The sequence below is a fragment of the Sus scrofa genome, chromosome 15 (assembly GCF_000003025.6).
Source record: "Sus scrofa isolate TJ Tabasco breed Duroc chromosome 15, Sscrofa11.1, whole genome shotgun sequence".
Lineage (NCBI taxonomy): Eukaryota > Metazoa > Chordata > Mammalia > Artiodactyla > Suidae > Sus > Sus scrofa.
In genome coordinates, this window is record NC_010457.5 from 104,477,316 (window position 1) to 104,501,825 (window position 24,510).

The 24,510-nt window shown below is 43.9% G+C and overlaps 1 protein-coding gene across 3 annotated transcripts in view; it reads left to right on the forward strand.

Annotated features, from left to right (window-relative positions):
* Window positions 1-22,474, forward strand: part of AOX2 (aldehyde oxidase 2) — a 103,288-nt gene extending 80,814 nt beyond the window's left edge. For 2 of the 3 annotated variants that reach the window (XM_021074625.1, XM_021074624.1), the window contains 3 exons: window positions 3,000-3,167; window positions 18,354-18,429; window positions 21,782-22,474. In XM_021074625.1, coding sequence (XP_020930284.1) covers window positions 3,000-3,167; window positions 18,354-18,407 — 222 coding nt within the window. In that variant the 3' untranslated portion in view covers window positions 18,408-18,429; window positions 21,782-22,474. The remainder of the gene's footprint in view (window positions 1-2,999; window positions 3,168-18,353; window positions 18,430-21,781) is intronic. The other variant, NM_001308472.1, reaches the window with a different exon arrangement.

Sequence of the window (24,510 nt, forward strand, 5' to 3'; positions counted from 1 at the left end):
CCTGACTGCAGCAGCTCAGGTCACCACAGAGGTGGGGTTTGGTCCCTGGCCTGGCACAGTGGGTTAAAGGATCCAGCTGTGGTGTAGGTTGCAGCTGCAGCTCAGATTCAGTCCCTGGCCCAGGAACTTCCATATGTGGCGAGTGCCACCATAAAATTTAAAATATATGTATATGTATTTTTTCACTGAAATACTCTAAAATTCAGCAAAAAGCTTTGATTTGATAGAATAACATTGTAGCTTAAGACATTCTCACTAAGAACCTTGAGACTGGAGTTCTATGGTGGCTCAGGGGGTGAAGGATCCAGTGTGGTTACTGCTGTGGCTCTGGTGACTGCTGGGGCACCAGTTTGATCCCTGGGTCCCGGAACTTTCACATGCCTTGGGTGTGGTCAAAAAAAAAAAAAAAAAAAAACCCTTAAGACTAAAATATTAAATGGGATTAAAGCATATGCTATTGAAATCTTAAAAGCATCGGCAGCTTGGACAGAACCCTGAACGAGGGCTCGGAAGAGCTGGATTCCTGCCCAGCCCTACCAACTCCTTATGATTGCCCGTGGGGCAATCAGAATTCTCAGTCATACCCATACTCAGAAGTGGATCTGAAGAAGTATTTCTCAACTGGGTGGGGGGGCAGTTGAAGGAACATGTGGCAATGTCTGGAGAGGTTTCAGGTCATCACAACTAGGGGAAAATGTCACTACTAGTGGGCAGAGGCCAGGGATGCTGCTAAACAGCCTTCAATGCATGAGACAGCCCCCCACCCCCACCAAGAAAGAATGATCTGGTCCAAAGTGTCAACAGTGTCGGGAAACAAAGACACCGACGTTAAGTAATTGGTAAATAGTGAAACTGAGAATTAAAAGAAAGATCAGCATTTGTTTGCATCGTGATATGTCCATTACGTGAAAAATCCCCTTGGGGTAGAAACTTCATTTAGGTTTGATCTGGATTGTTAAAAGTTTCTTTAAATTCTTTTGGGTGACTGCTTACGAGGGGCAGCAAATTGATACTTAAAAAGAAAAATGAGGAGTTCCCGTCGTGGCGCAGTGGTTAATGAATCCGACTGGAAACCATGAGGTTGCGGGTCCGATCCCTGGCCTTGCTCAGTGGGTTAAGGATCCAGCATTGCCCTGAGCTGTGGTGTAAGTTGCAGACGAGTCTCGGATCCCATGTGGCTGTGGCTCTGGTGTAGGCAGACGGCTGCAACTCCGATTCAACCCCTAGCCTGGGAACCTCCATATGCCACAGGTATGGCCCTCGAAAGGCAAAAAGACAAAAAAGAAAAAGAAAAGAAAAATGAGTTCACATATATCTGCTGAAATTTTACCTTTTCCAAACTGGATCCCACTTTGAGCCCCAAAATCTCCTCTGGGCATATAGTTATGGTAATGAAGGTGAGGGCGTCGAGGGGGCGGGGCAAATTTGAAAGGAAAAACAGTCAGCAGCACCTTTGGATTCTCATGGGGCTGGACATCACTCAAAGGGGAAAAGCAAAAGAAAGCTCAGAGCCCAACCTTCAGGCCACCAAAAGTAACAGAGCAGGCCCTTGCATCCTTGTGCTTGTGGCCGGTCACTCATGGGAGACCGTCCAGAAAATCATGGGTTTGCAGGTTCTCCATGGGGTGTACTATGTAATGATAACAGGACCCTGCCAGTTAACAGGTGCTGTGCTAGGTGCTTCCTGAACTTCACGAGACCCTGTCAGGTAGGTATCATTGCCTGAATTTCACTGATACAAGAGCAGGAGCTCAGAGATGAGATCTCACTCAGAGAAACACAGGGAGTGAGGATTCAAACGCCATCTCTCCAGCTCAGGGATTGCAAACTGGGGTTCGGGGGGTGGGGGAGAGAACTGGCAGAATCCAGCCTGCAAATGCGTTTTCTGTGGCCTACACGGTGTTTCCAAAAGTGAGGGATCTTCCATTAAAATACAATCTCTTAGAGTCCCTGTTGTGGCACAGTGTAAACAAATCCCGCTAGGACACATGAGGTTGCAGGTTCAAACTCTGGCCTTGCTCAGTGGGTTAAGGATCCAGCATTGCCGTGAGCTGTGGTGTAGGTCGCAGACACGGCTCAGATCCAGTGTTGCTGTGACTCTGGCGTAGGCTGGTGGCTGTAGCTCCGATTAGACCCCTAGCCTGGGAACTTCCATATGCCATGGGTACAGCCCTAAAAAGATAAAAGACAAAAATAAATAAAATAAAATACGATATCTAAATGCTCTTGAAAAATTGGATGATCTGGTAGTTTGGGCTGCATTCCTGGAAACAACTAGCTAGAGTCAAAGAAGAGCTGCCCCTTTAGATAGGTCCCAGGATTGCCTCCACTTGCCCATAATCCCCACTATTCCTTATTGTCCTGCATCTGCCCACATCATTCATTTACGTACCTGACTGTTCCCTACAGGTGACAGGCTTGCAACTCATCATTTGGTACCATAGTCTATACTCTTTCTTCTAGACTACCTTGCCTCCGCTGACCCTGGAGTCATAATGAAGCATTTTTTCTCTCTGTTCATGAAGTGGTCCAGTTCAGTCTATGGAATGTGCTTTTTTAAAGAGCGTATCCTTCCCTCACCACACACACACACACACACACACACACACACTGCTTTCCTATAGAATAAAGATTTCACCTACACAGAATTTTTAAATAGGGAGGTTCAGGTGACACTGGGATTTTGAAGAGTACTCAAGCTTCAGTCAGTCGGTAAGTCAGTCAACAAACACTTTTTTTGGTTGTGCCCATGGCATGTGGAAGTTCCTGAGCCAGGAATCAAACCCACACCACAGCAGTAAATAGAGCCACAGCAGCGACAATGCTGGGTCCTTCACCCACTGAGTCGCCAGGGAACTCCAACTCCAGTTACTGAAAATTGTTGTGTGCAAGACGCTGTACTAGGAGTTGGGGATACAATGGTGGAAAAGACCTGCCCCTCACCTATGAGGCTTATGGTCTAGTGTAGAAGCTTCTAAAACAAATGTGCTTTCTTGCAGGGCCTGGGGGAGTCCGGGATGTTCCTGGGGTCATCTGTGTTCTTCGCCATCACTGATGCTGTGGCTGCAGCCCGCAGAGAAAGAGACCTAGCTGAGGACTTCATAGTGAAGAGCCCAGCGACCCCAGAATGGGTTCGAATGGCCTGTGCAGATCGATTCACGGAGATGGTATGGAATTATTGTTTATTTTCCTAAAAGGTGACTTCTGCTTCCTCCTTCTTAAACCACTTAGGTAAATTTATAACCTAATGTGTGTCTAATCAAATTATAAGAGCACTTTATATATTATAAGCCCTTTATAAAATATATAAGAGCACTTTATATAAGCTAATCAAAGGACAAGATGATAAAAATGTTACGCAAATACCTTTTGAATATGGAGTAATTTTAACTTTATAAAAAGCACTTCCCCATCTGTTACATAATTTGATCATCTCGACAACTCTGAAGTAAGATACCTTGATTATGCTTCAAAAACTAATAGCCAGAAACTTTTTTTTAATTAAAAAAAAGAAAAGGGAGTTCCCGTCGTGGCGCAGTGGTTAACGAATCCGACTGGGAACCATGAGGTTGCGGGTTCGGTCCCTGCCCTTGCTCAGTGGGTTAAGGATCCGGCGTTGCCGTGAGCTGTGGTGTAGGTTGCAGACGCGGCTCGGATCCCGCGTTGCTGTGGCTCTGGCGTAGGCCGGTGGCTACAGCTCCAATTAGACCCCTAGCCAGGGAACCTCCATATGCCGCGGGAGCGGCCCAAGAAATAGCAACAACAACAACAACAACAACAACAACAACAAAAAGACAAAAGACAAAAAAAAAAAAAAAAAAAAAGAAAAAGAAAAAATTAATAGTTACTGTGAAACTAACTGATCTCACCAAACTGTTCTAATTATTCCCTCCCTCCTGCCATCCTCCCTAATCTATCCTGTGCTTCAACAAACACAAAAAATAACCCAGGTCATGGAGTCGTATTTGATAATATCACTTTCCATGTTCCCTATATGAACACAGGGACACCCAATCTGTCCTTCATTTAGAAAGCACGTCATCTCATTACCTGCTGTTGTTTTCCACCTCATTCCATTTCGTGGCAATGCCTCCCAGCCTGGGGCAAAGACTCAGGAGCCATCTGCTAGGTTCACATGCACAGAGCAGTCCCCACTTGCTGATTGTGGCAGACACACAAAGTTGGGTAGGTCATTGAGTCCACCCTGTGCCAATTTCCTCATAGTTTCCTAACATAAACAATAACAAAAAAAATAATAACAGTAATTTGCATTGACTGCGCACTGTAATAAATATTTTACAGATTATCTCCTTAGTCATTCCTACAACTCTTAACAGGTAACTACTATTGTTTTCTTCATTTTATTTTTGAAGGAACTGAGGTACAGGCATTTGCCCAAGGTCAAGATTCAAGCCCAGACTGTGTGGCTCCAGTAGAAGTATATTGCCTCCTAGAGAGAAAAGAATTAATTCTCTACTTCCTAAAAGAAATGTGTAGGAGTTCCTGTCATGGCTCAGTGGTTAATGAACCCAACTAGTATCCATGAGGACACAGCTTTGATCCCTGGCTTCACTCAGTGGGTTAGGGATCTGGCGTTGTCATGAGCTGTGGTCTAGGTCACAGACACAGCTCAGATCCTGCATGGCTGTGGCTGTGGTATAAGCCGGCGACTACAGTTCCAATTCGACCCCCAGCCTGGGAACTTCCATATGCCACGGGTATGGCCCTAAAAGACAAAAGACCGAAAAAAAAAAAAAAAAAAAAAGAAGAAGAAGATAAGAAAAGAAAAAAAAAAGAAATATGTATTTTCATATCTATATTAAAAGAAGCCCAAATACTTAACCAACCTCTTCAAAACAGCCAGCCCATGAGTGACAGCATAATGCATCCCAGGATTTAGGAATATTGCTTCAAGGGATGTGTCATGATTACTCATTTCCTTCCCCTACACGATCCGTCCTCTCCCATCTCCAACTCTGACTCAACTTTTCTCGTACGTCAGTAACACTGCCCACCCTGCGTTTCCCTGCAGGTCTCCCAGAGACAGTTCTGCCTCTCAGGCTGACACTCACACAATTACCCCATTTACAGAAAGGATTCCAATCACCTGCCTTGGGCTGCTCCCTCCTCAGACGGCCAAGACCAGGGAACCAGCCCTCCTCCACTCCAGGACCTCCTTCTCTAGGCTGATTTTGGCCTGGAGCACTGTGGCTGCTTACCTAATATCACCGGTGACACCATAACTGAGGAATCACATGACCTTCACCCTCAAAGCACAAGCACTTCAGACCTCGAAAAAAATATTCCCAGAGTTCCCGTTGTGGTTCAGCAGGTTAAGAATCCAACTAGTATCCATGAGGATGCAGGTTCAATCCTTGGCCTCGCTCCATGGGTTAAAGGCTCCGGCATTGCTGTGGCTGTGGTGTAGGCCAGCAGCTGCAGCTTGGATGCAACCCCTAGCCTGGGAACCTCCATATGCTGCAGGTGCAGCCATTTAAAAAAAAAAAAAATGTTCCTGATCACATGTTGCAGTAATAAATATCCTCTTCTGGAATGGTGCAGGTCAGGGAAACTAAAAAACACAACAGAAAGATACCGCTAGTCTTCCTTTCTTGCCTGGGTATAACATTTTCAGTCTTCAAATGTCCCAGCTCTTAGAAAATTAATTCCTGGAGTTCCCGTCGTGGCGCAGTGGCTAACGAATCCGACTAGGAACCATGAGGTTGCAGGTTCGGTCCCTGCCCTCGCTCAGTGAGTTAAGGATCCGGCGTTGCCCTGAGCTGTGGTGTAGACACGGCTCAGATCCCACATTGCTGTGGCCCTGGTGTAGGCTGGCAGCTACAGCTCCAATTAGACCCCTAGTCTGGGAACCTCCATATGCCACGGAGTGGCCCTAGAAAAGGCAAAAAGACAGAAAAAAAAGAAAATTAATTCCTTCATTTCTAAGATTTCTTTCAGGCCTCTTTTTTTTTTTTTTTTTTTTTTTTTTTGCTTTTTAGGGCCACACCCGAAGCCTATGGAGGTTCCCAAGCTAGAGGTCTAATTGGAGCTGCAGCTGCCAGCCACAGCCACAGCCACACCAGAACAGAGCCACAAGCTCACAGCAACGCCAGATCCTTAACCCACTGAGCAAGGCCAAGGATCGAACCCCCTCATCCTCATGGTTCCTAGTCGGGTTCATTAGCCGCTGAGCCATGGCAGGAACTCCGACTTCAGGCTGTTTTTAGCAGTCCAGTTCTCTGGCAAAGTCACTCTGTCATATGCAGTGGTAAGAAGTGAATCCCTTTGATTTCATTCACTGTTTGAAACTCAGCCTGTCGGCTACCTGGTCCATGTAATGAGGCCATATTTTCTCCCAAGTCTGATGGTTTCTTGATAAGAGTAATTAAATGTCTTCATGGATATAAATCATCCAGTAATTTGTACATTCATCAATCAAATGCTCAGAGTCAGTATGAGTTATCTCACATTTTCTGAAATACCCATAAATGGGTATGTGGTTTCTAAATATCACCTCATGTTACAATCTATATTTCAAATTATTAGCCTCATGTTAGTAACTTTTTAAGATCTTTTAAAAAGTAACATGTGTCCATTATGTCTTTTCAGAAAATGCTAAAAAGAATAAAATGAAAGTTAAAATCAGTCATAACCCCACTAACCAGAAATAATCATAACCATTTTGGGTTGTGTATATACATATATATATAAGTACAAACACACACATACACACAGTTTTAACTGTCTTCTAATTCACATATAGTTGTATGTACAACATATCTTCTTTATATACTCATTTTGCAAAATTGGGATATTCCTGACAAAAAATGTTTTAAAAGATTCGAACAGTATAATTAGGAGTGACTCTGTTGAGCCTTCATTCACAGGAAGTCTGGATTGAGAAGCTCATTTTCCCATGCAATATCACTCAAAAATTATAGTTTCTTAATATTTAAGAGAAAAAGACCTCACCAAAGTTGTTTATCCTTAAAACTCATAATCTTTATTTACAGCCACTGGAATAAAGTTTGGAGGCAGAGGCAGGGCAGAAGGTTTAACTTCTTATTAATAAGCCTCTTGTTATGAAGGCTGCTTAGAACATGTTGAAAAGGACAATTTCTCTTTCATTCTTTTTTTTTTTTTTAGGGCCACACCCACAGTATACGGAGGTGCTCAGGCTAGGGGTCAAATCAGGGCCACTGCCACAGCCACAGCAACACTGGATCCTTAACCCACTGAGCGAGGTCAGGGATCGAAGCTGCGTCCTCATGGATACTAGTCAGATTCACTTCCGCTGAGCCACGATGGGAACTCCTGTCTCTTTCATTCTTATCCTGATCCACAATCTTCCCAGCCATTCCACGGACCTCTCATATATTTGAATCAATGACAATACAGACTTCTTCAAATCCTTGACAAGACTTCAGTGATCCCAGAATTTCTCTGTTCTGGCCTGCAGACCCCCTCTCCTTGGCCGGACATGAAGAGAGGAGAACAATCAAAAGCCAGCCTGGATGGGGGGCCTCCCAAGGGAGGCAGAGAGGAGGAAGTCCTGACTCTCTTTAACAAAGAGAGTCGGAAACACAAAATATAGATTCTTCTGCCACTTCCTGTCACAGGAAATGTCAGTAGTCCTCCATCCACATAGTACCACAAACCGGAAACCTTGGACTTGGCCTGACATTTCTCTCTCACACACTCAGTAGCTAGTCCTTCCCCACGCCCTATTCATTTGAACCCCTAAGGATCTCTTCCACCAGTCTACGGCATTCGTTCAATAAGCAAACATCTGAGTACCTAACATGTGCCAGGCATTGTTCTGGGTGCTGGGGGTACAGCAGTGAATGAAACAGAGAGTGATCTGAACCTTCAAGAAGCTTACTTTCAGAGTCCCTGTCGTGGTGCAGCGGAAATGAATCCGACTAGGAGCCATGAGGTTGTGGGTTCGATCCCTGGCCTCACTCAGTGGGTTAAGGATCTGGCATTGCCACGAACTGTGGTCTAGGTCACAGACGCAGCTCGGATCCTGTGTTGCTGTGGCTCTGGTGTAGGCTGGCGGCTACAGCTCCGATTAGACCCCTAGCCTGGGAACCTCCATATGCCGCGGGAGCGGCCCAAGAAATGGCAAAAAGACCGAAAAAAAAAGAAAAGAAGTTTACTTTCTAGAGACTCTAAGTCCAGTTATCACTTCTCTAGCCTGCATCAAAGCAGCCTCCTAGGCAGAGCCTCCTTGCCTGCCTGCTTGCATCTCTCACAAACATCCTATCTTAATAAATCTATTTCTTGACTATCAAAAAAAAAAAGTGCAGCCTGCTTTAAATCTATTTCTTGACTATCCAAAAAAAAAAAAAAAGTGCAGCCTGCTAACTGGTCTCCCTACGCCGATGGCAGCCAGACATGTGTGCTGTGACAAATACAATTAGGTCATTCTAGCATGCACCCAAGGCAAAAAGGTTCCCATTGCTCTTAGGTTAGAGAGAAAACTGCTTACTTTGCCCTGCCATGCCTATAAACCTGCAAGGACCAGCACGGCTGGCCCCCACCTACTTCTCCAGCCACATGAGGTACCCCATCCTACCTGGCCTCTCCACTCCTGCTACACCTGCCTTCTTCTGCTCTTCCTTGTGTCAAAGACAGAGGCCACCACCAGCTCTTCCCTCTGCTTGGAACCTTCTTCCTGCTTTTCCTCACCTTGCTAACCCCCCTACTCACCTTTCATATTTTAATCAAATTCAAGAAATTAAAGGATACTTTCTTTCTTGCATAATTAGAGGTACTCGCAGTACAGTGGTGCCTTGAATTCACAGATGCTTCTCTCCAGTTGTTTATGGTAGGACAGGGGGGGGAAGACAAACAATCACTGTAAATTATAAGCACTTGGCTCACTCTGGGTTCTCCCCGGGTGTTAATAGAGCAAAGTTTTCTTACTTAGCCTTAATCTTTTCTTAAAGTCAAAGGGGTAAGAGATGGGGCCCTAGCTTTGATCATTCACCATGCGATTATTCATTCGTCCAGCATTTTTACTCAGCCCTTTCCATGTGCCAGGCACTGCTGGGAACTAGAAAATAGTGCAATAGTCAATCTCTGCCACAGGGAGTTTACATTCTATTGGGGAAACCAGACAGTAAACAAACATACAACATTATTTCAGGTGGTGATAAATACTGTGAAGTAAAATAGAAGTGTAGGGGGCCAGAATGTGATGGAGAGGTTTTTTTATTTATTTATTTTTTGTCTTTTTGTCTTTTCTAGGACTGCACCCGTGGCATATGGAGGTTCCCAGTCTAGGGGTCAAATCGGAGCTACAGCTGCCGGCCTACACCACAGCCACAGCAACTCAGGAACTGAGCTGAGTCTTCAACCTACACCACAGCTCACGGCAACACCAGATCCTTAGCCCACTGAGTGAGGCCAGGGATCGAACCCTCAACCTCACCATTCCTAGTTGGAGTCGTTAACCACTGAGCCAAGATGGGAACTCTGAGAGGTTATTTTAGATCATTACAGAAGTTTTGTCTGGAGTGTTTATATTTGAGCCAAGACCTGAATGAAGTGGGAGAGCAGTTGTAAAGCTGGTTATGGTGTGTTCCAGGCTCGTGCAAAAGTCCTGTGGCAGTTTCAGTGGATTCAAAGTAGCTGAGACTAAGCAGTCCCCAGAAATGGCTTTCTTCATAATTTTGCCTCCTTGGTAGAAAAAAACCGAAAGGCTTGTAATTGAAAGGCTGCAGTTGTTGTTCTCTGTGGCAGAGGGATTAAAGAAATAGAAATCTGCAGTCACACCACTCATCACATCAGCAAGGTGAAATCTGGATTGACCTTATCCAATCCGCAGTTTCCTGGCAAGTAGCCTCTAGCACAATGCAGGTCTACTTCTTCAGATCTTCAGAAACCATAATTCACAGCAGATCTCCTGAAATTCTTATAGCCTGGCTCTTCATACAGACTGGTTTCTTTAAAACACTTTGGAACAAATCTAAGCTTGTATGAGAAATTTCATTTGATCAAACTACAATGTGATTTTTTAAAATATGGAATGATTTATACTGTCATGCAATGCTATACGATGCAAAAAAAATTTAAGAAACTTAGATACTGTCACTCTTTGTATGGGGCCTTTGAATACTGTGGTCAAAAGACAATTTTGACAAACAAGAAGGTGAGACAATCAGAAGGTCTGTGTACGAGAACACAAGCATTGGAAAGTCCAAAATCTCTTCTTTTAATAACTTTCTTATCACCATAAGGTAAATAACATCCAACCTATATCTACTTCTTTTTTTTTTTTTTTTTTTTTTTTTGTCTTTTTTTTTCTAGGGCCGCTCCCACGGCATGTGGAGATTCCCCGGCTAGGGGTTGAATCGAAGCTGTAGCCACCAGCCTACATCACAGCCACAGCAACTCGGGATCCGAGCCACATCTGCGATCTACACCACAGCTCACGGCAACGCCAGATCGTTTAACCCACTGAGCAAGGGCAGGGATTGAACCCACAACCTCATGGTTCCTAGTCGGATTCGTTAACCACTGAGCCACGACGGGAACTCCTATATCTACTTCTTAAACAGAAATGATGGTCAGACATTCAGTATTTTTCCTTTGGAATTAAAGAAAATAATGCATGTAAAGATACTGTGTAAATACAAGTCACTCTGTAAATATTACAGTTAAGGTCTCCACCAAACTTTCATAACTGTTAATGACTTTTTTCAAAATATGCCTCTCCCAAAGGCTTAAAAAAATTTCCACATTAAATCAAGTTGACTTGCTGAGGACAGAAAAACAACTCTTAAGACTTAACAGCCTCTTTTTCATGGATAGTTTGCTTTAAGCTTCAACAAAAAGCAGGCATTGGTAAAGAAGGCCGGAGCATTTTTGTTATAAAAAGTTCTATGATTTGGAGTTCCCGTCATGGCTCAGTGGTTAACGAATCCGACTAGGAACCAGTGAGGTTTCGGGTTCGATTCCTGCCCTTGCTCAGTGTGTCAAGGATCCGGTGTTGCCATGAGCTGTGGTGTAGGTCACAGATGCAGCTCGGATCCTGTGTTGCTATGGCTCTGGCGTAGGCTGGCACTACAGCTCCAATTCCACCCCTAGCCTTGGAACCTCCATATGCCGAGGGAGTGGCCCAAGAAATGGCAAAAAGACCAAAAAAAAAAAAAAAAAAAAAAAAGTTCTATGATTTGAACAATCATATTAATGTTTTTTTTACCTATGTGGCTTTGTTACTTTGATCAGAATTTTTTTTTTTAAGGGTAGCACCCACAGCATGTGGAAGTTCCCAGGCTAGGGGCTGAATTGGAGCTGCAGTTGCTAGCCTACACCACAGCCAAGGCAATGCCAGATCCAAACTACATCTGTGACCTACCCCACAGCTCATAGTAATGCCAGATCATTAACCCATAGAGCCAGACCAGGGATCGAACCTGAGTCCCCACAGATACTTCGGGTTCCTTACTGCTGAGCCACATTGGAAACTCTGAGAGTTGTTGATTACTGCTCTTATCCATGGGCCTTTTTTTTTTTTTTTTTTTGGTTACACTCATGGCATATGGAAGTTCCCAGGCCAGAGACTGACTCTGAGCCCCACCTGCAATCTACACTACAGCCGAGGCAGGGGATCAAATGCACACCTCTACAGCAACCCAAGCCACTGCAGTTGGATCCTTAACCCACTGTGCCATAGTGGGAACTCCTTCATGGACCCCTTCTTAGAAGGTGGCTAACTCCCGGTCAGAACAGTGTGGCTGGGAGTTTCCATTGTGGCGCAGTGGAAATGAATCCAATTAGGAACCATGAGGTTGCAGGTTTGATTCCTGGTCTCACTCATTGGGTTGCAGATCTGGCATTGCCATGAGCTGTGATGTCCGTCACAGATGTGGCTTGGATCCCGCATTGCTGTGGTGGTGGTATAGGCCAGCAGCTGTAGCTCTGATTCAACCCCTGGCCTGGGAACCTCCATATGCCCTGAGTGTGGCCCTAAAAAGCAAAAAAAAAAGAAGGAGAAGAAGAACAGTGTGGCTGGCAGTAATTTCCATTCTGAGCCAACAGAGCAGCCCGGCTCAACTAGATATGGCCAGAAATATCATTTCTATTCAAAATTTCCTTTTTGATGATGGGAGAAAGAAAAGTGCATTTCTTGGAAAATGTGTTTTGTTCAGTTGTTTAAAACTCCACAAGAAAAAAAAAAAGGGAAATTTCCTTTAAGGGTATACAGAAAATGCCTAATTAACACTTTCAAATTAGGATCTTCCTTAGAAACAGTGATTTCATTTTCTTAAAAATCTTTAGGATTCAGAGACATGAAAGGTTTCACAGCCTTAAAAACTAGAAAAATATCGCCTTGGAGAATTTTGCAGCCTTTCTTATTGCTGAAGGTTAAATACAAAAACCTTGTTACCTTGTTATCATTAGCAGCAAAAAGTTTGGGGGTTTTTTTGGTTTTTTGTTTTTGTTTTTGTTTTTGTCTTTTCTAGGGCCACACCTGCAACACAAGGAGGTTCCCAGGCTAGGGGTCCAATTGGAGCTGTAGCCACCAGCCTACACCACAGCCACAGCAATGTGGGATCCAAGCCATGTCTGCGACCTACACCACAGCTCAGCAATACCGGATACTTAACCCACTGAGCGAGGCCAGGGATCGAACCTGCATCTTCATGGATACTAGGCAGTAAGGTTAGGGTTAGGGTTAGGGTTAGCCATGATGGGAACTCCAAGGGGCCTGATTTTATGGTAACCTGATGGGAAAGAGTCCTTTCATTTGGACTACTACCCAGTTCCAAGTGGCCACGGCTGTCCTATCCTACTATTCTGTAAGGTTGGTGACGGTCTTGTTTCTGGAGACTGTGACATTCCCTACTTTGAAAACTCAAAAGCAGCGTCTTTCCACCTACTCTCCTCCTTCTCCATCACTCAAAACAGCGTCTTTCCACCTACTCTCCTCCTTCTCCATCACTATCACCCTGTCTCATTTTCCTTTCTGCTTCTTTAGCATTTTAGACGCCTAAGCCTTTGAGAAAGCTGGCAGCATGTAAACACGATCCTACCGGAGTTCCACTCGTGGCGCAGTGGTTAACAAATCCAACTAGGAACCATGAGGTGGCGGGTTCGGTCCCTGGCCTTGCTCAGTGGGTTAAGGACCCGGTGTTGCCGTGAGCTGTGGTGTAGGTCGCAGACACGGCATGGATCCCGAGTTGCTGTGGCTGTGGCGTAGGTCTGCGGCTACAGCTTGGATTCGACCCCTAGCCTGGGAACCTCCATATGCCACGGGTGCAACCCTGGAAAAGGCAAAAAGACAAAAAAAAAAAAAAAAAAAGAGAGAGAAAGAAAAAAATATGTGTAGATGTATAACTGAATCACATTTTTGTACATCAAAAATTAACATTGTAAATCAACTATACCTCAGTTTGAAATAAAAAGTGCCACCTGTTTAGTGCAGTAAAGGAAGCCCTTCCTGCCAGATGAAAGAGGAAGGGCATGTGAGAATTTCCTGTGCTGGGGGCAGCCTGCTTTACCTGCCTTGCTTTCTGCTGTTTTGTCCCCAGTTGCTAGTCCTCAACCCTATACCTGCACACACAGCCTTGCGTTTCTCTGAGCAGGGGGAGGTGCATTGCCAGGCCTAGAAGCCCGCATTCCTTTGCCTTATGGTTTTGGAACCTACCCCAACAACGTGTGGAAACACAGTCTCCAGCCCATTGTGCTGAAAGCTGAGCCACAGACCATTGGCAGAGCCTTAAAGCAGCACAAACACACTTGAGTCACATGGGTTCTGTGAGATGGAGCACAGACTCGGACCACCCGACTCAGGAGATGGGAGACGACTTAGTGGAGGTGGCCACAGAGCCTCCCTCAGAATACAGAACCTGTAGTTCTGTTCCCATGTGGTGCACACACAGACCACCTGACACAAGTGCACACCCATGCACATATAGTCAGGCGTGCACTCACTCATTCTCCACCATGTCCTCCTCTCCCTGCCTCTCACACTGTCTTGGAAGGTATTTTGTTGTGAAACTGGTTTCACATTGAACATGCTTGTGCCAGGAATGCAGGGATTTGTTTCCTGCAATACATGGTGATACTTCACACAGTGGCCTTTCTTATTGCTGAAGGGGATTATCTGAAACTGTTAGTGAGTGTATATTTTTGCGTCTAAAAGCTCTCCTGCCTGGTCTCTGGAAGGTTACCTTTAGATGGGCAAAGCTGGAGGCGTCCCTCAGATTAAGAGAGGGAATAAGCGATGCAGAACAGGAAAACAGGAAGAAGGCAGCCACCTCATCAGGTCAGGGAAGTGAGTTATGATGGACTTTTTGTAGCTTTGTGGTTAAGATATGGACCTGGAATCAGAGGGGTCTGGGTTGGAAAACCAGCCCTACTTTTGATGATTTCATTTCTCTGATCACTTAGTTTCTGTATAAAATAGGGGGAGAAGTTTGTGGAGAGAATAATTCTGGTTACTTTACACCATTGTTAAAAGGTTTGATTAAGATACATGAAAAGCACTTAGGAGTCATCACGTAGTAAGTGGCCAGTATGCACTGATGATGGTGATAACGGCAGCAGAGGTCAGCAAAGTTACCTTCCATTTCCATGATTCAGTGACAGACTCACAGAACTCAGAAAGCTGTTCTATTCGTGACAACAGCTCATTACATTGAAAGGATAGATAGTAGCATCAGCAAAGGCAAAAGAACACAGGGCCAAGTGCAGGAGAGACCAGATGAGGATTCTAGTGGTCTTCCAGTGGAGTCACGCAGACAGCACCTACTTTTCCCAGCAATGATATGTGAGAAGATACACAAAGTATTGCCAGCCAGGGAAGCTCAGCTGAGCCTTGGTGTCCAAGATTTGTATTAGGGAATCAGTCACACAGGAACAGATCACCTGCATGTCCAGCCTTTCCGGAGGTCAAAGGATATGATGTGACCCAAGGCTCAGGTAAACAAAAACACTCCTATAAGGTAAGGTATTTCAAGGGCTTAGGTGTTGTCTCCCAGGAGCTGGTCAAGGGCTCAACCTTCCTTTTTTTTTTTTTTTTTTTTTGTCTTTTTTGCCTTTTCTAGGGCCGCTCCCGCAGCATATGGAGGTTCCCAGGCTAGGGGTCTAATCGGAGCTGTAGCCGCCAGCCTACGCCAGAGCCACAGCAACACAGGATCCAAGCTGTGTCTGCAACCTACACCACAGCTCACAGCAACGCCGGGTCCTTAACCCACTGAGCAAGGCCAGGGACCGAACCCGCAACCTCATGGTTCCTAGTCGGATTCGTTAACCACTGCACCATGACGGGAACTCTGGCTCAACCTTTCTTTGGAATGTGCGGGGTTGGACAAGGGAGGGTTCCTGTGCTCCTCTGTTACTGCACCGTGAGGATCTGATGAACAATCCTGGGTTGATGACACTAGGCTTTGAAACCAGTGTGGATGGAAACAGAATATCTCAGAAGACTTAACTAGAAGTGTCATCGGTCTTTTTTTTTTTTTTTTTTTTTTTTTTTTGTCTTTTTAGGGCCTCACTCTCAGCTAATGAAGGTTCCCAGGCTAGGGGTCAAATCAGATCTGCAGCTGCCGGTCTACACCACAGCCACTGCAATGCCGGATCCAGGGATCCAATCTGTGTTTCATGGATGTGTTACTGCTGAGCCACAACAGAACTCCCAGAAGTGGCATCAGTCTTGACATCCATGGTGAATGTATTACTTTAACTATAGCTGTCAAGAACCAACCACGGAGACCATGATTTTTCTCTTCTGTGGAAAGGTTCATTTGTGCTGTATACTAGATTCCAGATATAAGTCATATCATATGGCATTTGTCTTTCTCTTTCTCACTAAGTATGAGAGTCTCTAGTTCCATCCAGGTTGCTGCAAATGGCATTATTTTGTTCTTTTTTATGGCTGAGAAGTAGTCCATTGTGTATATATACCACATCTTCTTAATCCAATCATCCATCAGAACACTGTAAACCAGCTATAATGAAAAAAATTAAAATAATTATATAAAAATTTTTAAAAAGTAAAAAAAAAAAAAACCAACCACGGAGAAAGAGGAGGAAGGAAGAAGGGCATGATGGGTCCAAACAAGGAAGAAGTTAAAAGGAAGATCAGCAAAGGCCAATGAAAAGCAGTTTAAATCCCAAAGCTGGGGTCCTTAAGAAAAAAAAAAAAAAAGTGGAGTTCTATTGTGGCTCAGTGGGTTAAGAACCAACACAGTGTATGTGAGTGTGCGGGTTCGATCCCTGACCTCATTAAGTGGGGTAAGGATCCAGCGTTGCCACAAGCTACAGTGTGGGTCACAGAGGCAGCTCAGATCCAGGGATCCTATGGCTGTGGTGAAGGCTGGCAACTACAGCTCCAATTCAACCCCTAGCCTGGGAACTTCCATATGCTGCAGGTATGGCCCTCAAAAGAAAAAAAGGCGAGGGAGGGAGGGAGAGAGTAAGAAAAAAGAAAAAAGAAAGTTGTGTCCTCATCTAAGAAGTTGGGAGTAGGGAGTTTCCGTCGTGGCGCAGTGGTTAACGAATCCGACTAGGAACCATGAGGTTGCAGGTTCGGTCCCTGCCCTTGCTTAGTGGGTTGATGATACGGCGTTGCCGTGAGCTGTGGTGTAGGTTGCAGACGAGGCTCGGATCCCGCGTTGCTGTGGCTCTGGCGTAGGCTGGTGGCTACAGCTCCAATTTGACCCCTAGCCTGGGAACCTCCATATGCCGCGGGAGCGGCCCAAGAAATAGCAACAACAACAACAAAAAAAGACAAAAAAAAAAAAAAAAAAGAAGTTGAGAGTAGGTGAGACTCGAGAAGGCTGAAGTAAGGAGTTCCCATCGTGACTCAGCAGAAATGAATCTGACTAACATCCATGAGGATGCGGATTCAATCCCTGGCCTCGCTCAGTGCGTTAAGGATCCAGTGTAGCCGTGAGCTGTGGTGTAAGTCACAGACAAGGCTCAGATCCTATGTTGCTGTGGCTCTGGAATAGGCCGGCAGCTACAGCTCTGATTCGACCTCTACCCTGGGAATCTCCAGGGCCCTAAAAAAAAAAAAAAAAAAAAAAAAAAAAAAAAAAGAAGGAGAAGAAGCCTGGGGTAGCAAGAAGATGACCGATTGAGTATGGATCTGAGTCCCAAAGCAGAAGGGTACCCCAGGAACCCAGGTCTAATGAGGAGGAGAGGAGAATAGGAAGTAGGTTTTTGAAGAGACTAAAAAATCCTGATCGCCTTTAGCTTAAGAGTTGACCCGAATCTACCTAGACTAGACTGAGGAGCACTGTCCAGTGTCCAGCCCAGCCCGGGCGGAACAGAAGTCAGACAGCCCAGTAACTCCCAAAGCAGCATTTAGGTAGAAAATCAGAGATGTCCCTTTGAAGAGGGCAAACTAGTCCCTTCCATTTGCACTTCAACACAGATTACAAGCAAATAGTAAACGTGGAACTTGTAAAGATATCCCAACCAGGTTAGGAGTTGGGCTGTGTTTTTTACTGCTTTTTGTCCTCTTTTTGTACTTTTGGGAGATAAGCTTAGGAGACAAGATTTCAGGCATCTTCATAATTTTACACTATTTATGGGAAGCTTGTTTATGTGTTTAACATCTTTGTTACTAAAAGTCAACAAAAACATGACAGCAAGCAGAGTGGGGGGAATGTACATTGTGTTTGGGGGCCAAACCTAAGAGGGAGAATTCCCAACAGAGAAAGGATGTGAGGACAAACAGGTCAATTTCTTGGGACTTGTAGCCCAGGATAGAGCAGTGAGCCCGGAGGTCACCTGGCAAGAGCATCATAGCACATGAATCACTTGGCTGAAGGTGATCTCAGGTCACTGCAGAGGAGTCTGGGTCTGCAGGCTGTGAACAATTCTCAGTCTCACCATTTCCCCTTCCCATGCCCCTCCCCCAAACGTGTTCACAGAATTTAAAATTCTCTTTGGGATTCACATCTAAGATGCAGAAAAGATAGAAAACACAGAGTTCCCCTTGTGGCTCAGTGGATTAAGAACCCAACTAGTAAGCATGAGGATGTGGGTTTGATCCCTGCCCTCGCTCAGTGAGTAAAGGATCCGGTGGTGCTGCAGGCTGAGGCGTAGGTTGCAGATGTGGCTTGGATCCCACATTGCTGTTGGTCTGGTGTAGACCAGCAGCTGCAGCTCTGATTCGACCCTTAGCCCAATATTATGGGTAGCAAATATCACAACCCCAACCCACTGTCTCTTCAGAGTTGTCACTTGAAAGGAATGGTACAGTCCCCAGGAAAATCCTGCCTCCTCCCATCAGAAACATTTTTCAAAACCTACAGATTCAATATCATTTTCCTGGTGAAATATTGCAATGGTATTATAACATTAAGTATTTCATTTGCTTTCTCTCCTAGATCCCAAGAGATGACCCTACAACATTTAAACCCTGGTCTATCCCTGTAGCATAAGGCTGCTGTCATTTCCTAAAAGGTAAGACCAATAAGCCCAGAGATAATCACTCAAAAAGACAAGATCAGCCACTCCCTTGGCTTTCAAGCTGAGTTCTGTGGAATGTTAAGATTGCACAAGTATGTAAATCAAGTTTCCTTTTAAAATCTTATCCAACATTTTAATCCTTCTACAATAAATGTGCGTGGAGTTCCCGTAGTGGTGCAGTGGTTAACGAATCCGACTAGGAACCATGAGGTTTCAGGTCCTATCCCTGGCCTTGCTCAGTGGGTTAAGGATCCAGTGTTGCCGTGAGCTGTGGTGTAGGTTGCAGACACGGCTTGGATCCCGCGTTGCTGTGGCTCTGGCGTAGGCTGGTGGCTATGGCTCCGATTAGACCCCTAGCCTGGGTCTGATGCCGCGGAAGCGGCCCTAGAAAAGGCAAAAAACAAACAAAAAAAAAGTGTGTGGCTTTGGATCCTGACAAAGGAAATTCAGGGTGCTTTACCTAACATGGCAGTTTTTCTTTTTCTTTTAAAATAAATTCAAAAAAAAAAAATGCTTTGGGAGTTCCCGTCGTGGCGCAGTGGTTAACGAATCCGACTAGGAACCATGAGGTTGCAGGTTCGGTCCCTGCCCTTGCTCAGTGGGTTAACGATCCGGCGTTGCCGTGAGCTGTGGTGTAGGTTGCAGACGCGGCTCGGATCCCGCGTTGCTGTGGCTCTGGCGTAGGCCGGTGGCTACAGCTCCAATTCAACCCCTAGCCTGGAAACCTCCATATGCCGAGGGAGCGGCCCAAGAAATAGCAACAACAACAACAACAACAACAAAAAGACAAAAGACAAAAAATAAAATAAAATCAAATAAAATAAAAAAATAAATTCAATATGAGAATGCTGATCCTGCTGTATAGCACTGGGAACTCTATCTAGTCACTTAGGATGGAGCATGATAATGTGAGAAAAAGAATGTATATATGTGGATTTCCCATTGTGGTGCAGTGGAAATGAATCTGTCTAGGAACCATGAGGTTGCAGGTTCAATCCCTGGTCTCTCTCAGTGGGTTAAGGATCTGGTGTTGCCAGGAGCTGTGGTGTAGATCGCAGACTCAGCTCGGATCCTGCCTTGCTGTGGCTGTGGTGTAGGCCGGTGGCTGCAGCTCCAATTTGACCCCTAGCCTGGGAACCTTCCTTAGCTGAGAGTGCGGCTCTAAAAAGACAAAAAAAAAAAAAAAAAAACAACAAACAAAGACTGTATATATGTATATTTGTATGTATGACTGGGTCAGTAGAAAATGACAGAACACTAAACCAGCTACGATGGAAAAAATAAAAATCATTTTAAAAAACCAATAAATAAGTAAATAAATAAAATGAGAATGCTGTGGATTAAGATATTTTAAAGGTCCTACCAATATCCTGATTCTTTCGAGAATCAATTACAACCTGAGTGCAAAACACCAAATTAAAATCTATTGATTACTGCGCTTATAATTAGTTAGGCCTATTTGAAAGAGTTGTTTCTTTGTATTCACTGAGTACAGCTGCTACAATTTGGTACTGCTGCTTCACACAAAATGCAAAGCATTGAGGACTTTGGAGAATGGCCACCGAAACCAAGTGGGAAACAGATGCTGATAAAAAGGAACAAGTATTCTTATTGTTAGAAAAGTAAACTTCTGCTTTTCTGCACACTGAATGGGCAACACTAGAAAAACGGAAAGCAAGAGAGAACTACATTACAGATTCAGAGAAAATGAAATTTTTTCATCAAATGCTAATTTCCCAATTAAATGTCTAAAACAACCCACAAGTCATGGGTTGATGTATATATATTCTATTGTGCTTTGTCAGATGAAAAATTGCATTGATGGATTTGCTAAATCAGACTAAATAAATGACATTTTTGTTTCTCCTTTCACGATAACATCAAAAATCAAAACAGGCAACAGTTAAAATTATATTTTAAATTATTATAAAATAGTAATTTAATAACAGACACCCAGGTAGGGAGGACAAAATACCTGAGTTCTTTAATTACTCTCCTTACCTCTCTCTTTCCAAGTATTAAAATTAAATATAGGAGTTCCTGTCCTGGCACAGCGGAAACGAATCTGACTAGGAACCATGAGGTTTCGGGTTCAATCCCTGGCCTTGCTCAGTGGGTTAAGGGATCCGGCATTGCTGTGAGCTGTGGTATAGGTCACAGATGCAGCTTGGATCTGGCATTGCTGTGGCTGTGGTGTAGGCCGGCAGCTACAACTCCAATTCGACCCCTAGCCTGGGAACCTCCCTATGCTGTGAGTGTGACCCTAAAAAGCAAAAAAATTAAATTAAATTAAATTAAATGTAGCTGTGACGCAAGTCTACTCTAATTCCTACGTATAACAAGGTATATAAAGTGCATTGTAGTATGCCCAGCACTAGTCCTCAATAAAGGACAGCTACATGCACACGCATGCGCGCGCACACACACACACACACACACACACACACACACACACACACACATACATTTGCTAAATACCACATTTTAACAAACTGGAAACCAGTAATGAATGAACTGGATTGTCAAGTTTTTGTACAGACTTTAAACTAAAGACCATTCTCAGATTGCAAGACAAATATAAGAACAAAACAAAACAAATCCCCCCTCAAAAAAAACACTCTTGCCACTTTTCCACTTACAACTATTTCTATGTTGTACTCCATGCTGTCCTGCAAGTAAAACAAAATGCAAATAGTAATTGCATTCTGAGTCTTTAACTGCCATCCTTTACCTATAATTTCAAATGTTTGCACCCTTTAGTGTCTCATTTTCTTATGTATTTATAAGCCAGTGTTGAACATTGACTTATTAAATTCGTTAACACACTAAAATCAAATCTGTATGTGTGTTCCCCCTGGCATCTTAAACCTCTGCTAAAAATGTGTAAAAACCTCTGATCTCATTTTACAGGATCTCTGTGGGTTGTTTTTTGCTTTTGTTTTTGTTTTTTGTCTTTTTAGGGCCACACTCGAGGCACATGGAGATTCCCAGGCTAGGCGTCAAATCAGAGCTGTAGCCGCTGGCCTCCACCAGAGCCACAGCAATGCCGGATCCGAGCCCTACGTCTGCAACCTACACCACAGCCCATGGCAACGCCGGATCCCTTAACCCACTGAGCAAGGCCAGGGATTGAACCTGCATCCTCATGAGCCATGATGGGAATTCCCTGTCTGGTTCTTATATAAACAAAGACATGGAGGCCAAGGGAGAGTAAGTAACTTCTAAATGTACTTACTCAAACCTGTAAAGTTTATAATCCAATTTTTCAACGAATTATTTCCTCCTCACACACAAAAGTTGAGATACTTATATACTTTTATAATTATTCTCTTTTCTGTTTTTCCAGGTATTTCACAAATGAAAAGATGGCTTATTCATCCTAACTGGACTCCAAACTGATATTCTTATCTTATACAGTATAAGAATTTAACATTTAAATATAAAACACTTTAAGTATTTTAATGATTTAGAAACATTCATCAGGTCTGATTACATCAACACAATGAATCAACACTTACAAATGACTTATACTTTCTAGCCTAGAGGCCATCAGACAAACACTGCAATAGTCACAGCAAGCAGTGAAATGCTGATTTGTTTCTGAATAGATCATGCAAACATTGCTGTGAAGGCAAATGTTTCCTTTGCGTGTCCATCCAATCTAACTGAACTAGTCATACAGGTTACAATCCTAAAATGAAAGACTTCTTAGTAGGTTAACTTGTGATTACTCTTCCCAGGGATGTGTTTGATTCAGTGGCCACAGGTAGGGACACTCCGAAAGTTCTAAAGGTTTGGTACCGTTTGGTTTTGTTTTTACTATGGAGTAGCTATGGGTCTGTGTATGTGCATTTGACAGCAAAGGAGTATGTTCCTTGTGTCGGTCAGCTGTTCAACAGGTTAACATTCATCTGGAATTTGGAGGGGAGAAGCAGTGTAAAAACATTTTTGATATATTATCACAAACACTTTTTAAAAAACATTGTTTATAAAAAAAAAAAAAAATCCAGGAGTTCCTGCTGTGGTGTAGCAGGTTAAGAATCTGACTGCAGTAGCTTGGGTCCCTGCTGAGGTGTAGGTTAGCCCCAGGCAGTGGGTTAAAGTATCAGGTGTCGCCAGCTGTGGCTCAGATTCAATCCCTGGCCCAGGAACTTCTGTAATGTCACAGGTATAGCCATAAAAAAAAAATTGTTTTAATTCTTAAAAATTAAAAAAAAATCCAATCTGGTATCAGCTTCAGATATACTTGATTGCTTGGTTTCCTAGATACTGAAGTGGGTAACACAGAGCCAAAGAATTCTAAATTGTAATCACCTTTACGTTACAGTTTAGAACATGCAGGATCCATCAAATTCCATTCATCTGCCTTTCAGAGGCGTTTGGAGGAGGAGAAACCAGCATAGGAATTGGGCCCTATTTGACCAGAAAGTCAGAGGGTAAAATGACACTCTCTCAGCCAGAATTCACAGGATCAGGCTCACTAAACCTTCATCTGCAGTGACTCCTGGAGTGACTGAAGGAGGTACGGTTGAGCTGAGCACACTTGGGGACTGGTGAGAAACGGCAAAGACCAGGCATGTAATCTAAGCTGGAGGAGGCTGAGGCTCCCTGGAGGCAATGAGCACGTTGGACTGAAGGGACTGGAACACAGATGTCTGCTGGCACATCCACCCACAGGAGGGCCATGGGCGTTCAAGGGAGGAAGTAGGAAAGGAGCACACAGAAAAAGGAGGCGGCGTCAGAAAGGTCATGGGCAGGACAACAATTACAGGAGATTTTTGCACATGTGAGCAGAAGAACTGGGGAACTTAGAGGGAGTAGCCAGGGTGAAAGTAATAGGGAAAAAATGTTTGGGCTCTTGAAAGTAAAATCCTTAACTGTGTAATCAGAAAAAATGTTTGGGCTCTTGAAAATAAAATCCTAACTGTGTAATCAGAGACGAATGTGAGAAATTTGTTTTATCATTTTTATCATTTAAATGATGGTGAAGATAATGTGCTTTGTTTTAATTTGGCCTATTAGAGCCAAAGATGGTTACTAGGTATTTCTTTTCCATTGGTCATGGTTGAGAACTATTTTAGCACTAAAAACAGAGGCTCTAAATAAAAATCATTCATGTGAGTTTTACGCTAAAATCTGGATGGCTTGGATATGAATAAAAACTTGTCTAAAAAGCATATTGGGAGTTGTTTACTAAAAACCAGTTCTTTAGGTTCTATAAGCATTGATTGTTTATATCAGCGTAGAGTTGATTTACAATGTTATGTTAATTTCAGGTGTATGGCAAAGTGATTCAGTTATACAAATATCTATTCTTTTTCAGATTCTTTTCCCATATAGGTTATTACAGAATATTGAGGAGAGGTCCCTATGCTTTATAGTCAGTCCTTGTTGATTATCTATTTTATATATAGTGGTATGTATATAGGCATTTTTAAAGCATGAAACTTACTAAATTTTTTGAAAAAGTAATACCTTCACACAGTTCAAAAATATGAAAAGGTATACAGTGCAAAGGCTTACTCTCATACCATCCCCATCCAGCCAATTTTCACACAAGCGCAGAGTGTAACCATTTTTATTAGCTACTTTTACTTTTTTTTCCTTCAGGAATAGCTGGTCCCAGAATATGCAGCCCCCTCTTGTCAAGCTACCCCCTTGGGAGTTCCCATTGTGGCTCAGTGGTAATGAACCTGACTGGTATCCATGAGGATTCTGGTTCAACCCCTGGCCTCACTCAGTGGGTTAAGGATTCAGTGTTGCGGTGAGCTGTGGTGTAGGTCGCAGAAGCTGTGGCTGTGGTATAGGCCAGCAGCTAGAGCTCCAATTTGACCCCTAGCCTAGGAACTTCCATATGCCACAGGTACGGCCCTAAAAAGAAAACAAAAAAAAGATTAGAGCTATCCCCTGTTGGCCCACACGCATATGGGATGCACGCAAAGGCCAAATTTCAGGCTGTTGGGGGACATCTAAGGCAGCAGGACAAGAACCTGGTTCCTGTCCATTACACCTGCTGGACCCACTGAGCCAGATGCTGGTTCCCCTTCTCTGTCAAGACAATTCCCCCCCTCCCCA